The sequence below is a fragment of the Etheostoma spectabile genome, chromosome 9, assembly GCF_008692095.1.
Source record: "Etheostoma spectabile isolate EspeVRDwgs_2016 chromosome 9, UIUC_Espe_1.0, whole genome shotgun sequence".
Classification (NCBI taxonomy): Eukaryota; Metazoa; Chordata; class Actinopteri; order Perciformes; family Percidae; genus Etheostoma; species Etheostoma spectabile.
Window position 1 is genome coordinate 16,563,489 of NC_045741.1, and position 13,031 is coordinate 16,576,519.

The 13,031-nt window shown below is 40.4% G+C and overlaps 1 protein-coding gene across 21 annotated transcripts in view; it reads left to right on the forward strand.

Annotated features, from left to right (window-relative positions):
- Window positions 1-13,031, forward strand: part of ptprsa (protein tyrosine phosphatase receptor type Sa) — a 241,274-nt gene extending 228,243 nt beyond the window's left edge. For 19 of the 21 annotated variants that reach the window (XM_032526600.1, XM_032526609.1, XM_032526605.1 and 16 more), the window contains 6 exons: window positions 3,464-3,642; window positions 4,000-4,126; window positions 4,302-4,427; window positions 8,888-9,042; window positions 12,523-12,658; window positions 12,958-13,031. In XM_032526600.1, the coding sequence (XP_032382491.1) occupies window positions 3,464-3,642; window positions 4,000-4,126; window positions 4,302-4,427; window positions 8,888-9,042; window positions 12,523-12,658; window positions 12,958-13,026 (792 nt within the window). In that variant the 3' untranslated portion in view covers window positions 13,027-13,031. The remainder of the gene's footprint in view (window positions 1-3,463; window positions 3,643-3,999; window positions 4,127-4,301; window positions 4,428-8,887; window positions 9,043-12,522; window positions 12,659-12,957) is intronic. The other 2 variants (XM_032526612.1, XM_032526616.1) reach the window with 1 other exon arrangement.

The window sequence follows — 13,031 nt, forward strand, 5'->3', positions numbered from 1 at the left end:
GAACAACGGGTCCGTTGTATATATGCGTAAATGCGGACGTAGTTGAGGCCCGACTGGACGCTAGGCGGGAGGGAAAGAAAATCTTCACGACTGCGCATGCGCGAAGGGATAAACCCAATAGCGTAGCCCTTTAGAGGGCGAAGCCTATACGAAATAGAACAAACAACTTGCAAATCCGATCAGGAATAGCAGACATGTTAGATCAGTGTCTGTGTTAACTTTTCACTCCTTAGACTTAATAATAACTAAATAATGAAACACTCAATTTTGTGAGTTCTGTCACCTTGTCTGCAACTGTAAGCCTTTTTAATGAGACTCGCTACCAGCTTTACATTCCCACAACTTATTTTGTATACAAATCCACTTTTTTTGCCTTTCATATTTTTTCTCTTCATCATTATTTGCAGTGTGCTTAATTGTTGCTTTCATTAATGCCTTTTTGATTTATGGTCCTACTTTTCTATGCAATTTCATACTTGAACAAAATATTTTTTTTATATTTATACGCTTGCACAAAACATTGATCTAGATGACAGCATACAGAGAAGTACACTTCACACACCAAAGAAGGCACAGTGCACCTCCTCCACAGTCCCTCCCTGCGATCAAATGTTTCAACAAAACATTCTTAAATAGCAACTGACTTTCTGGAAAGAAACTGAAAATAAATGGAGAGACTGGGGAACACAAAATTGATGATTACAGTAGCTGATTGGGGGCACTGGCAGAATAATTTTTCAATTGAGTGAAGATGCAGCTTACATCAAATGTCTTAGACGAACTGAGTTAGGCATTAGTCAAAGACAGAGTGAACAAAGTGTATAACACAGTGAGCTAAGAGAATCTGAGATAAAAACACTTCTCTTTAAGATGTAAGATCTTTCCCCAGGTAAATAGAAAATAGATTAAGGCAGCTTTATTCACATTCATATTTGTGAGTTTACACTGTAAATATTGAAGCCATTTACTGTTTGGCCCCAATGTTCATTTTGGAGGAATTTAGAGAAATTGATGATGAAGCAGTAGGTGAGGATAAACAGCCAAGCACAGTGTTTACACAGATCTCCATTAAAGATCTTAACAATCATGTACTCACCTCAGCTTCAGCTCTAGTCACTTTCTGCTGACCTTGAATTGCACACACGCTCTCAAATAATCCATCATCTTCCCATCGCCATTCACCAACGCGGCCCCCTGCATAGAAACAATAATAGAGCTGGTGTGTTTCGACCCTCTTTTTTTAATTTTTTTTAACTCACTGGCACACAACGGTGATGGAATCTCCATCGCCATCTGTAACAAGGATAATGCTGAGCTGGCGTCAGGTGTCAACCGGCGATTAATAACGTCCACACTACAGTCAGGATAGAGAAGAGAAGTGTGCGTGAAGACGGGTGGGGGAGCTAAGTAATTAATACTGGATGATGAAAAATGGAGGTGGAAGGCAGGGCAATTGGAGGAAGGAACGTTTGACTAATGAACAAAAGACTACTGTATGCTAACGTGGCACTAAGCAAGTGATTTGACAGAATGCTGCACTAAAAGGATGGGTGGGAGGGCATTGTCGTTCTCAGGTGGGCACCAGCGTCATACAGAGTTAAGCTGTGACTGGTGGGATTCACGGGAGTTCAGCAGGGAGAGTGACTTGGAAGAAGGACTTATCATGGGGTTGTCATACTAGTTTTTTCTGCCAGATGTGCAAGAATAACCAGCATGTTCAGGGGAAGAGTTATGCGCTGAAGACGTTTGTGCACATTATCCACATGCAAGTGAAGTCTTTAGCAACATACACTACACAAATCACAACATCAACAAATCAAAAAGAGTGACTGGGATCCATTTCATTTTTCAGTAAATAGCAAAGGAATGATTTGGAATTCAGCAACAGAGTTTTGATTAGGATCCAAATGCAAACAAGAAGGCAAAGATTTTCTTTGGTTTTAAATAAAAAAAACGATGGTGACAGTTTATAAGAACTTCTCGAGACGTTGTGTAGTGTTGTAGCTGCAACATAAGCATTCTTAAGCATTTATTGTTATTAAGGTTATGGCCAGGGCAGGTAAGGATTAGGATAATCACACTTTTGTAAGCCCTGTGTTGTGGCATATAACCCCAAATGTGATTATCCCTGTTGTAGTGAAACATGCTTAATGTACATCAGCTCTTACCTTCCAACTAAAAAGATGTACTGTACTGGGAAAGAAACTGGCAACCGTGACCAGGGGTACCAGACAGTAGGTGCAACTCTGCCCTGTTGGATGACAGGTTGCCAGGTTTGGCTCTGTTCCCTGCCCCCTCTGGGGTGTTTGGTGGTGTAAGTGGGGTCCTCTTTAGCGCTGCCAGGCCACCTCAAGCCTTTCCAGGTGCCTTTTGTGAAACAGATCAAAGGGAGTACAGTAGCAAGGGGTGAAGGGAAGGGAGGAGGGGAAGAACTGGACTGACTCCAAGTGGCCACTGACACAGAGATACTGGTGCTATAGGGGAATTAGAGGGAAAGAGAGGACAACGCTCTAATTGGAAATAGAGAGAAATGGTTAGTTAAGCTCTGTTCACACTGAGATTCAAGGAGCCTGAAAAAGACCCCAGACAATCTGATTAGGGTGTCTTCTTTTTGCAGGCAAATGTTAACAAGCAAACACACACATACATGCACACACACGCACACAAGCACACACACACACACACACACACACACACACACACACACACATAAATGCTTTGTTGAGACATTGGAGCCAATATCGGGCGACTTGCTGACCCACAAACTCTCACTATGACGATGATGATGTAGCAGCAGAGATGCTCAGTTTGATCATTATGCAGTGTGTGTTTGTCTTTCTGAACAACCCCTCGTGAGTCTACATTTTATACACACATACCACACTGCCATTATCAAAGGCTCTTGTGACCCACTTTTGCAACGAGTTTTCAGTTTCTTACAGGCTCGATCTAGAGGCTTGTTAGCCTGGTCCGTGACATATTTTCCATCGTTGCATCTGACCCTGCAGGACCCCACAAGTTGTGAAAAGGGAACATTTTTTTGAATATTTTCCGGATAAATATATTCTTGATAAACAATGTCTCTTTGAAGCTGTGTCATCATCGGCAAAAGGGGATTAGATTGGGTTTGCTTCATTACTTTCTGTCGTTTATATACTAGGCTACTCTATTTAACTGTTTCGCACCTGTCCTCCCTAACATTCCGCCTGTTATTACCCTCTCCTGGTCTTCCTTCTTCCCTCTTTTCTTTTCATGTCTATTCTTTCCTCTTTCCAACTACTGTGCCTTTTGCCAATTCATTCCCTGTTCCCCTCACCACTGTACTTTTTCATCATCTTTTCATCTTCTCATACCACCATATCTTTCAACATTCTATTTCTGCCTTTTTTTGTTAAACCTCACTCTATTTCTGTGCATTCCTTCTCCCCATTCCTCCATCTATCTCTCCATCTTTACCCTCCAGCGTTTGGCCAACTCCAAAGCCCACACGTCGCGCTTCATCAGTGCCAACCTTCCCTGCAACAAGTTCAAGAATCGGCTGGTCAACATCATGCCCTACGAGACCACGCGTGTCTGCCTGCAGCCAATAAGAGGCCTGGAAGGATCTGACTACATCAATTCCAGCTTCATTGATGGATACAGGTAGGAAGAGGGCTGAAATGGCGGGAAATATTCAATTAAAAAAAACAATTCCCTTAAAAAAAAATTAAAACGTTGCCTCCCTAACAATCTAAACTTAAAGATAAACTTGTGAAGAGAAGGTACAGCAGACAAGGGAAATACAGATTTGATTTAGAAGGAAGATACCTATTCAAACAGCAAATGCACACGCATTGCTTTTTTTCCTTCATAATCCCAAGATAACATTATTAAGAGCTATCCCTCAGTCTTTTTTTCAAAGAATGTATTAAGCATTAGTGTTGTGTTGTATGTAGTCCCATAGCCTTTTGTGTAAACATAAATAAGAACCATATTAAAACATGGTTGTACTGTATACAGGCAACAGAAGGCCTACATCGCCACGCAGGGCCCTCTGGCAGAGACTACAGAAGACTTCTGGAGAATGCTCTGGGAGAATAACTCTACTATTGTAGTCATGTTGACCAAACTGAGAGAGATGGGACGGGTAAGTCATACTGGAAACAAACATGGACACAAATATAAGATATTTTAATATTAATATTTAATATTTTTTAACCTTTATTTGTGGAAGGTTTCAAATAGTATAAATAAAATAAAAATAAGAGTAAATCATGAAAATATAAATAACAAAGGGTTTGTCTACCCATTTGCACAAACAGGAAAAGTGTCACCAGTACTGGCCGGCGGAGCGCTCTGCCAGGTACCAGTACTTTGTGGTTGATCCCATGGCGGAGTACAACATGCCCCAGTACATCCTCCGAGAGTTCAAGGTCACAGATGCCAGGGTAAGACATTCCCGGGAGTGTTGGGTATGCATTGATAAGGTTGCGGGGCGGGAAAAAGCAACAAATTAACAGTTTTTGGCAAACAGTAATTACTGCATTTTGTTCATAAAAATTTGGGAAGTTACACATGAAAATTAGGTGAAAACAATGTGTTGCTGGGTAACTTCTGTTGTTAAGTTGTGTAGATATAACCAGTAAAAGAATTAATTAGCAATGGGCTCTTTATAGAATCTCTATTTTATACCAACATTTAATAGCAATACTGGACCAGTGTGTTCATTCATAAATATTAACATGAAAAGGACAAAATTAAATGCAATACCAATTTCTGCTGCAATTTCCACAACTGCACTGGCCACCCATCCTTGACTGGAGTGTGGGAAATGTAGGAGGCTAAGCAGGTTAATGAAAATTAGCTCGCATGCACACAGAAACCACACAATCACATCAAGTAATTCTTTCCTCAAATGATCCTACAATAATTCTGATATTATAATTTGACTGTAGTTTGAGGAGTTTCCACACAAAATAAGATATTATGATGGCCTAATGTTAACTTCATTCACATTTTAATGAGAGTTCAAATCTGAACTGTTTACAACCTGTTGAGTAGGTTTTACTACCCTTCTGTAGTTAATTTTTTTACCTCAGGATTTCTTTTTCGGGTCCAATTAGGTCGGACAGTTTAAAGCAGCAGAACCGTAGCACAGAAATAGAACTGCTTCCTCTCTTTGCCAAACAGGTTGACATATCCAAAGATTTCCCAGGCAGTGTAGCAGCTAGTTAGCAGTCACCACCGTTGGTATTTAAAAAATTAATACATCATATCTCCACACACACACGCATACACTTATACACAAACAGACTATACTATCCACAGTGTGGAAATCAGACATCAATGTTGGTTTAGCTGGAATACCATCACCCCCCACACACCAACATAGGCTCTTTTCTTTATACATAATGTCGTGCAGTGTGCCAAATTTCTCTCTTAAAGGTCCCATATAATGCTCATTTTCAGGTTCATTCTAGTATTTTGGGTTTCTACTAGAACATATTTACATGCCTGAAATAAAAAACAAACATTATTTTTTTCATACCGTCTGAATGACTATAACTCTATTACCCGCTGTCTGAAACGCTTCATTTTAGCCCGTCTTTTAAGCCCACTTCAAAAAAAAAGCCCAGACTGGTCAATGTTTCCAGGCGGCACTTTCTACCTATATATATATATATATATATATATATATATATATATATATATTTAGTATGGAACTATAGTTCACAACGTCACAGACATATGGAAGTCCTGATGGCTCATTTAAAGGCACCATTTTTGAATGTGTGCTGTGTGCATTTCTCCATGGATTGGGCATTTCGATACTTTCACATATTCAGATAGCACCTTGACCTGCATATATTGTATTATATTATATATATTTTCAACACACAAGGACACATACATTTAACAAGTAACAGTGTTTACAGCTTGTATGTCACAACCCCTCCATGAACACTCTAACCCACTCATACATTTTGTCTAATGCACACTCCAGTCTTTCAAAAGATTCTTAAAGGAGGTTAAATCATCAAAGCAGCCAATAGACAGTCAAAGCTTTTCATGAAATTAAACAAAGAAGATTATATTAGAGATACGGTATATTGAGGTGTGAGTGAAGATTAGGTTAATGTAAATTGTTAAGAAGCACTGTATGTGTAGCTGTGTGTTGTAGGTTTTTAACCCCATATTTCTGATTGTCTGTACATGTGAGAGTGTGTGTGTGTACACTGGGTTTGACCTCACATACCATAAATCACATAGATGTAAATGCATGCTTATGAGTTTGTATATGTATGACTGAGAGTGAGTGTGTGCATGCGAGTGTTCACATTACGTTGCACTGCGCAGTAATAGCATAGACTCCACGCCTCAACACTCACATCTAGCGGGCCAGTCACGTATTTAATCACACAATTTGACACGCCGTGTGGGCCCTCAGGTTGTGTTAAATTGTCCTTTCTTTTTCTTTTTTCTCTTCTCTCTTTCTTCAGCGTGCTTGGTTTATTGTGTTGTTGTCTTTGCCCCTCTTTTACTTTTAATCCCCCCGCTGAGGCAACATTTTTTTTAAATGAAAAACAAAGGCAGTGAAAGAAAGAAAAATGCAATGTGTCATAAAACATGGAAATACATGGGATGTTGTACAAAGAAACCACATGGAGCTTAACTTATCAGAATCCAAATCACTGGTTTTTTTCAAGTGCAATAAATGTACATTTGAACAAAAATGAATCTTGGCGACATCAGTGCAGAAAAATATCCACAGCTAAGATAGCGACACAGTGCATTCTAACAAATGGGACAGCAGGACCTTGCTTCAGAGCACAAAGATCCAATAGACAGATTATATAGATCCTCTGATATATAATAGCTGCATATGTTGTAGATTCAGCTTTCAGTCAACATCTGCATTGAGCATGCTAGCATTAGTAGAGGGGGATGGTTATCTCATGGCAAATATTAGAATAAATTATTGAATGAGAACTTAGCATGAGAACTCATGAAAACATCCATCATGAATATGGAGCATAAGGCCCTTTTACCCAAAATAAAAGGAGCTCTTTAAGAAAACTATTGTGAGTTTGACGAGGTCATTTAATTGTTTTGAAAATGTTTTTACGGTGACTGATCAAAGTGCCCATATTATGAAAAAATCACTTTTACTTACGAAGACAAAACTGCCACAATGCAGTAATGCCACCATAAATGTGTTCAGTCCTTTTTTGCATGTTTTTATGTACTGTCTAACATCAGAGGCAGTGTGGACAGTTGCTTTCAGTAAATCCGTTACATCGAGTTTACAGTATTTTAGCCATGATTTTAAAAACCCCAGAGAAAAAAAAAAGATTAGAGGCAAATTGGCACCTGCTCCTGTGAGCGATGACAGCAACAACCTGAAACCAATGAGAGCACAAAGAACCGGGTAATATCAGGAGCAGCGGTCGTAAAACCTGAAACAGAACATTAGTTAGCATGGCTATGAGAAAGGCTCATTGTTGTGCTTCTTGCGGACATCCATTTTTGGAATAACAGTCTTGTCACTCATGGTCACACATGGTCTTGTCTTTTCCCATATAAATTCTTGCATGTGTTTTGTTGTTCATAAATGTAATTTGTTTATCATTATTAAGCTACTTAAACAATTGCAGAAAATGTGCTGTGGATGCAAGATAATACTGTTTTCCAAACAAGGTTTTACCTGTTCTTTTATATTGCATTGATTCTGTAACAATTTAGACAAAAATCACTCTAAACCTAATTTTAAAGTCTATAATTCTACACCATCTAATCAACAAAAAGGCCAAATAGATCCCAGTTTACTCGTCAAATGAGTATTTATCAGAGTGTGCCTTTGCAGTGTGAACAAGTAGGAAGAGTGTGTGAGAATGACACATCATGTCTAAACTAAAGTCTGTTACACAGAGAAGTGAGAAACAGCTGGAGAAATGAACAACTGGTTGTCTTAATTGCTGGTAGCTTCAAGCAGACAGCCTGTCTCAAAATGCAAAATTGCTTTACTCTGCTCTCTTTCTTGAAAAATGTATTTTCTCCGAGACCACTTGAAAATAACTTTCTTTACAAGGACACAAGTATTGACTCAGCATTCTCAGACTCGATGATCAGCTCTCTCAAAATAAAGCAGATCAATCACTTGCCCTTGTGTTATGTCACCGGATTGTAAAAAAAAAAAAAAAACAATGTTTGCATTAGAAGAAAGTCCAAGTGAACCACTAACGCAAGATTATAAGAATCAATATAAGATTAAATTGTTAACATTGACATTTTGTCTAGCAGGCTTGTCAGGGTTTTTGTTTTCAATTTTCATCGTCCAATGCCCACCTGCTGCTCCGTTAGTCCTCCGTTCTTACTTCTTACCTCCATCTATCAGGTCGCTCTATCGATCGGAATCGCAGGATTATCCTATTCAACGTGGTGTCTGGGAGAAGGCGCTTGTCATGGCAGATACACTATTGATTAGCTTTAACTAGGACCTACTTGTGCATCTCACACACACACACACACATAAAAACACAGCAAGAGAAAATAGAGACAATTAGGTTGGAGGTAGAGGAGCAGGGTGGGAGAAGAGAGGACACACTGTCCCTCTGTTGTGAGATGTGTGCGTCATTGTAGATGTATTCATCTCTACTGTGTTGCTGTTGATCAAATCATCAACAAATACTACAATAGTACAATGTTGCATCATCTGCGTGATGTTCTTAAAATGATCCAAAGAGTGTAAAAAACATGAACAAACTCACAGACCATTGCCTTAGCTTTCTTTCCTCTACTCATTCCTTACATGCCTTGTCTCCTTTTGTTTCTACGCCTCTTCTCGCTTCTTTACACGATCTACAAACATTTATCCTCTATCCTAATGTTCTTTTCTCTGTATTTGCAGGATGGTCAGTCCAGGACTGTACGGCAGTTCCAGTTTACTGATTGGCCGGAGCAAGGAGTGCCCAAATCCGGGGAGGGATTTATTGATTTCATTGGCCAGGTGCATAAAACCAAGGAGCAGTTTGGACAGGATGGACCAATCTCTGTCCACTGCAGGTAAGCAGTCTGACTTTAACCAATCTGCACCATATTTTCTTGCTGCACAGCATTAAAGGTGCAGTAGGTAGGATTGCAAAGATTCATCACTTAGCCAACAAATTTGAACAATGACAACTGCTCAGTCCCTCCCCCCTTTCCGCTAACTCCAAAACGGTCTCCTAAGCCCCTCCCCCCACGAGGGAGAGCTGTGCACGATAGAGTGGGGGGAAACCTATCTGCAGCTCGTGCACAGGGAAGGGGGAGGGTTTAACGCTATGAAATGCATGAGCATTGATTGACACACATAGGACCCCCCCCCCCCCCCCCCCCCCCCCCTTGCCCTGATTGGTGCATTTTTGCAAATCGCACTACACACATCATGTGACTGTTATTGCCACTCTTTATTTTAACCCAAACCGGTCGTCAGACACCGTCTACCAAGAGCCTGGGTCTGTCCGAGGTTTCTGCCTAAAAGTTTTTCCTCGCCACTGTTGCTTGCTTTGGAGGAAACTACTAGAACTGTTGGCTCCTTGTAAATTCTGGAGTGTGGTCTAGACCTACTCTATCTGTAAAGTGTCTTAAGATAACGCTTGTTATGAATTGATTCTATAAATAAAATTTAATTTAATTGAATTGTAAGTGGTACTAGAGTGGCACTTTTTTTAAATTACCTGCTTCATGTAGTTATACTCGAACATGGTGTTAGTTTCAAAAAATATGACAGAAAGTTAGTTTTATAAGGCCTACCCACTGCACCTTTTTAAGGTCAAAGATTTTTTTAAGAGGGGGTGGGGGGTTTGACATAGTTCCAGGCTCTGCAACTTGTTCGCAACTTTCCTTCTTAAAAGAGATTCAAGGCTTTAAGTATCAAGACAGGATTCAATCGATTCTTAAGGTGGTTGTTGTTTTGGCAGCGCAGTGCAGCACCACCTGCAGTGCAGCTCTAGCGGCAGCATCAGATACGATCCCTCCACATCTTTTTGCCACCGCTGTACACAACCTCGGCACCTCCACAGGCCATCTCTATAATTGATAAGGCTCAGATGCGGCTTGGCATTTACAAAGAGGAGGAACATGAAATGATACGGTCGTTCTGTTTGGTTTTTATGATGGCTCCGTGATGCATTTTTATCACCTTGGGTGTAGCTTCCAAGGTAACCCTCATCATTAACTTGAAATGCTGGACTCAGGTAGAAACCGTTGTTTGGTAAGAGTGGTCAACACCAAGGCCTCTGGTTTTTCTTTAATGATTGACCTTGAGAGGGAGATCTTTGATAGGCTGTTTTTTAATAAAGAAAAAAAGAAACGTGTTAATTCCTTTTAACATAGCACTGATTTAGTGTTGTTGTTTTCCTGGTTTGGCATTCAGAAACAAGCATTGAGGATACAACTGTTCCTTTGAGTGTGATCAGTGTTAACTAAGGCGTTAACAGACTGAATAATTTCCTTGCTGTCTAATAAACATGGTTTACTTTTATGACAGATTAGTTGTCACCTTTTACTCCACATTTCTATAGCACAGGCGCCATGACATCACCCAACATAACATCACCTCCCCTGCTTTTAAAAGCAATGATGTCACCAGCCATGAAATGGCCCCCTGGGAGTTGTAAGATGTGTCAGGGAAGCTGAGTTATTCCTCCCTTCTATGAGTCCTAAGAGTTATTGGAGAGAGAGCAAAATGATTGGTTATTGCAGGAGGAATTGCAGGACTGGAGTATTTAAACTGGATTGCAAGAGTAACAGAACTATGTTGTATTCAGCTGTCAAATGCACAGTTAAAGGCATCCTTGACCCACCTCAGGGAACTCTGTTAGATTTTTGAAGCACAAGAAGAGGATTAACACAGAACGTCTGCAGCCTACAGTTTAATAAATCACTAGAAATGTGTGCTGTTAATCAGGTACTTGAGTCACCTGCAGTCCTTTTCAATACTTAGCTGTAATTTTGTACTTTTTGACAAGTTATTTTTTTAAGACTAGGTGTCACTTTATCTGAAGGCAGATATCTAATTTTGTAAAGAAAGTTTCTCTTGAGTAGTAAAAAAAGAAGAAGAATTAAGCTTCTGTTGGTGTCTTCCTCTGTCATTACCATAGCCACCTCCTCTTCCTCCCTTCCTTTTCCTTCAGACTTTTCATCTTAAAGTGGAGAGCTTAAGCCTTCCTTTTCTCTTACTCTTTCGTCTTCTGTCACCGGCCTTCCCCGTGTGTCATTGTCTGTTTCTTAATCCTTTCTATTTCACTCTCTCTATTTCTCTCTCTCTCTCTCTCTTTTCCTCTCCATCCATCCACCCATTCTCCCGGCCCTCCTTTATTCAACTCCCACCCTCTTTTCTTCTTCCTTCTCCTCTCCCCTCCTCAGCCACTATCTAATAGACCCACATGCTTTTTGTCATTAATTGCCTGATTACTTCCTGTGAATGGGGACACCAAATCCTCTCAGTCTGCAGCGGCTCTGTGAGCCTTCAGATTTGGAGAGTCGATCTTCCTGGACAGAGGGAGAGAGAGAGAAGAGCTCTGAGTGAATTTTAAGAGTCCATGTGACAATCTGTGACCGACTCCCAGGAAGAGCCTTTGGGTGGACTGAGAGATACTGCAGTGTGGGGGTTGGTAGTGGGTGGGTGTATATGTGTTTGGGGTGGTCGTATGTTCCGCGTGGTTAGGCTCAATAACTACTGTGTTCAATATATCTTTTGTCCTACTTCTAGCTTTGTCCCCCAACAGACGCACACTTGTAGGGGCGCACACACACACACGCACACATACACCAAAAGTGTCTGTCCCTTGCTTCCATTCTTCACTCAACAAAATAGCATCAGAGGCTGGAAGAAGCCCAAATAAATCTGTTGTCATATCAATTATTGTTCCATTGGTGAAGTGGAAGTCATTTCACAGCAAAGCAGCTTAGAGAGGCAGCTCTCAAGTATTTCAGGATCTGAGCTAAGACTCAGTATTTCTGGAGAGCAGCAGCAGGCTGAGCTTCTCGACACATGGGAGGGGCTTAATGAGACAAAATGTTAGCCTGGTTGTTTGTGTGCCTGATTTGGAGTGTGTTTCTCTGCCCTTGAGGCCTTGTTTTGTGTTTGACGATAAGGTTGGGGCACATCAAAGTGGATTCACACATGCAGATTGCGTCCTTGCCATTGCCAACGTTGCATTACTCTGCCACAGGATTTATGGCTGTCAAAGGTTTTTGAACGGTTGACACCTTCAGGCAGTCAGAGAGCTGCAAGTGTGCAAAGTTACCCAGTGCAACTTTACAACTATATCCTGTTGTAGATATAGTATGCATTTTAGAGAAATTTAAGGTTTGAAATTGTTTAAAGATTAGTGTTATTCTGCTGGTCTTGGTTAGACAAATGCAGAGTCACAGTACATGCATGGTATGGGACAAGAAAATAAGACACAAAAAATCCTTAGCCGTAATCAAGATTCATTATTCCGCAAAGACATATTTACTGCATTCTTATTAATTCACTTTGTCGTTATGTGTTTCTAGTGCCGGTGTGGGCAGGACCGGAGTCTTCATCACCCTTAGCATCGTCCTGGAGCGAATGCGTTATGAAGGCGTGGTTGATATCTTCCAAACAGTGAAGATGCTCCGGACCCAGAGGCCAGCCATGGTCCAGACTGAGGTCAGGACACACACAAAAACACTACGTCTTACACAAATTACACAATTTTACTATAGTGTTTTGTATTTTGGAGGTTAGTTAAACTTGACTCAAAAATGGATATTGAATTATTTATATTATGTACAGTAGTTGTCTTAATATCTGTGTGAGGACATAGTTTGCCTGTTTACTGTAATTTGCTTTAATTTTAAGTTGTCTGAAATTTTTTTATATCATTATCATTGCAAACTTTTTAAACTACTGGTGAGATTTTGTTCTGATGAATGTTTCTCCTCTATGTGTGTGTTTCTTCCCTACAGGATGAATACCAATTCTGCTACCATGCAGCTCTGGAGTACTTAGGAAGCTTTGATCACTATGCAACGTAAAAAAG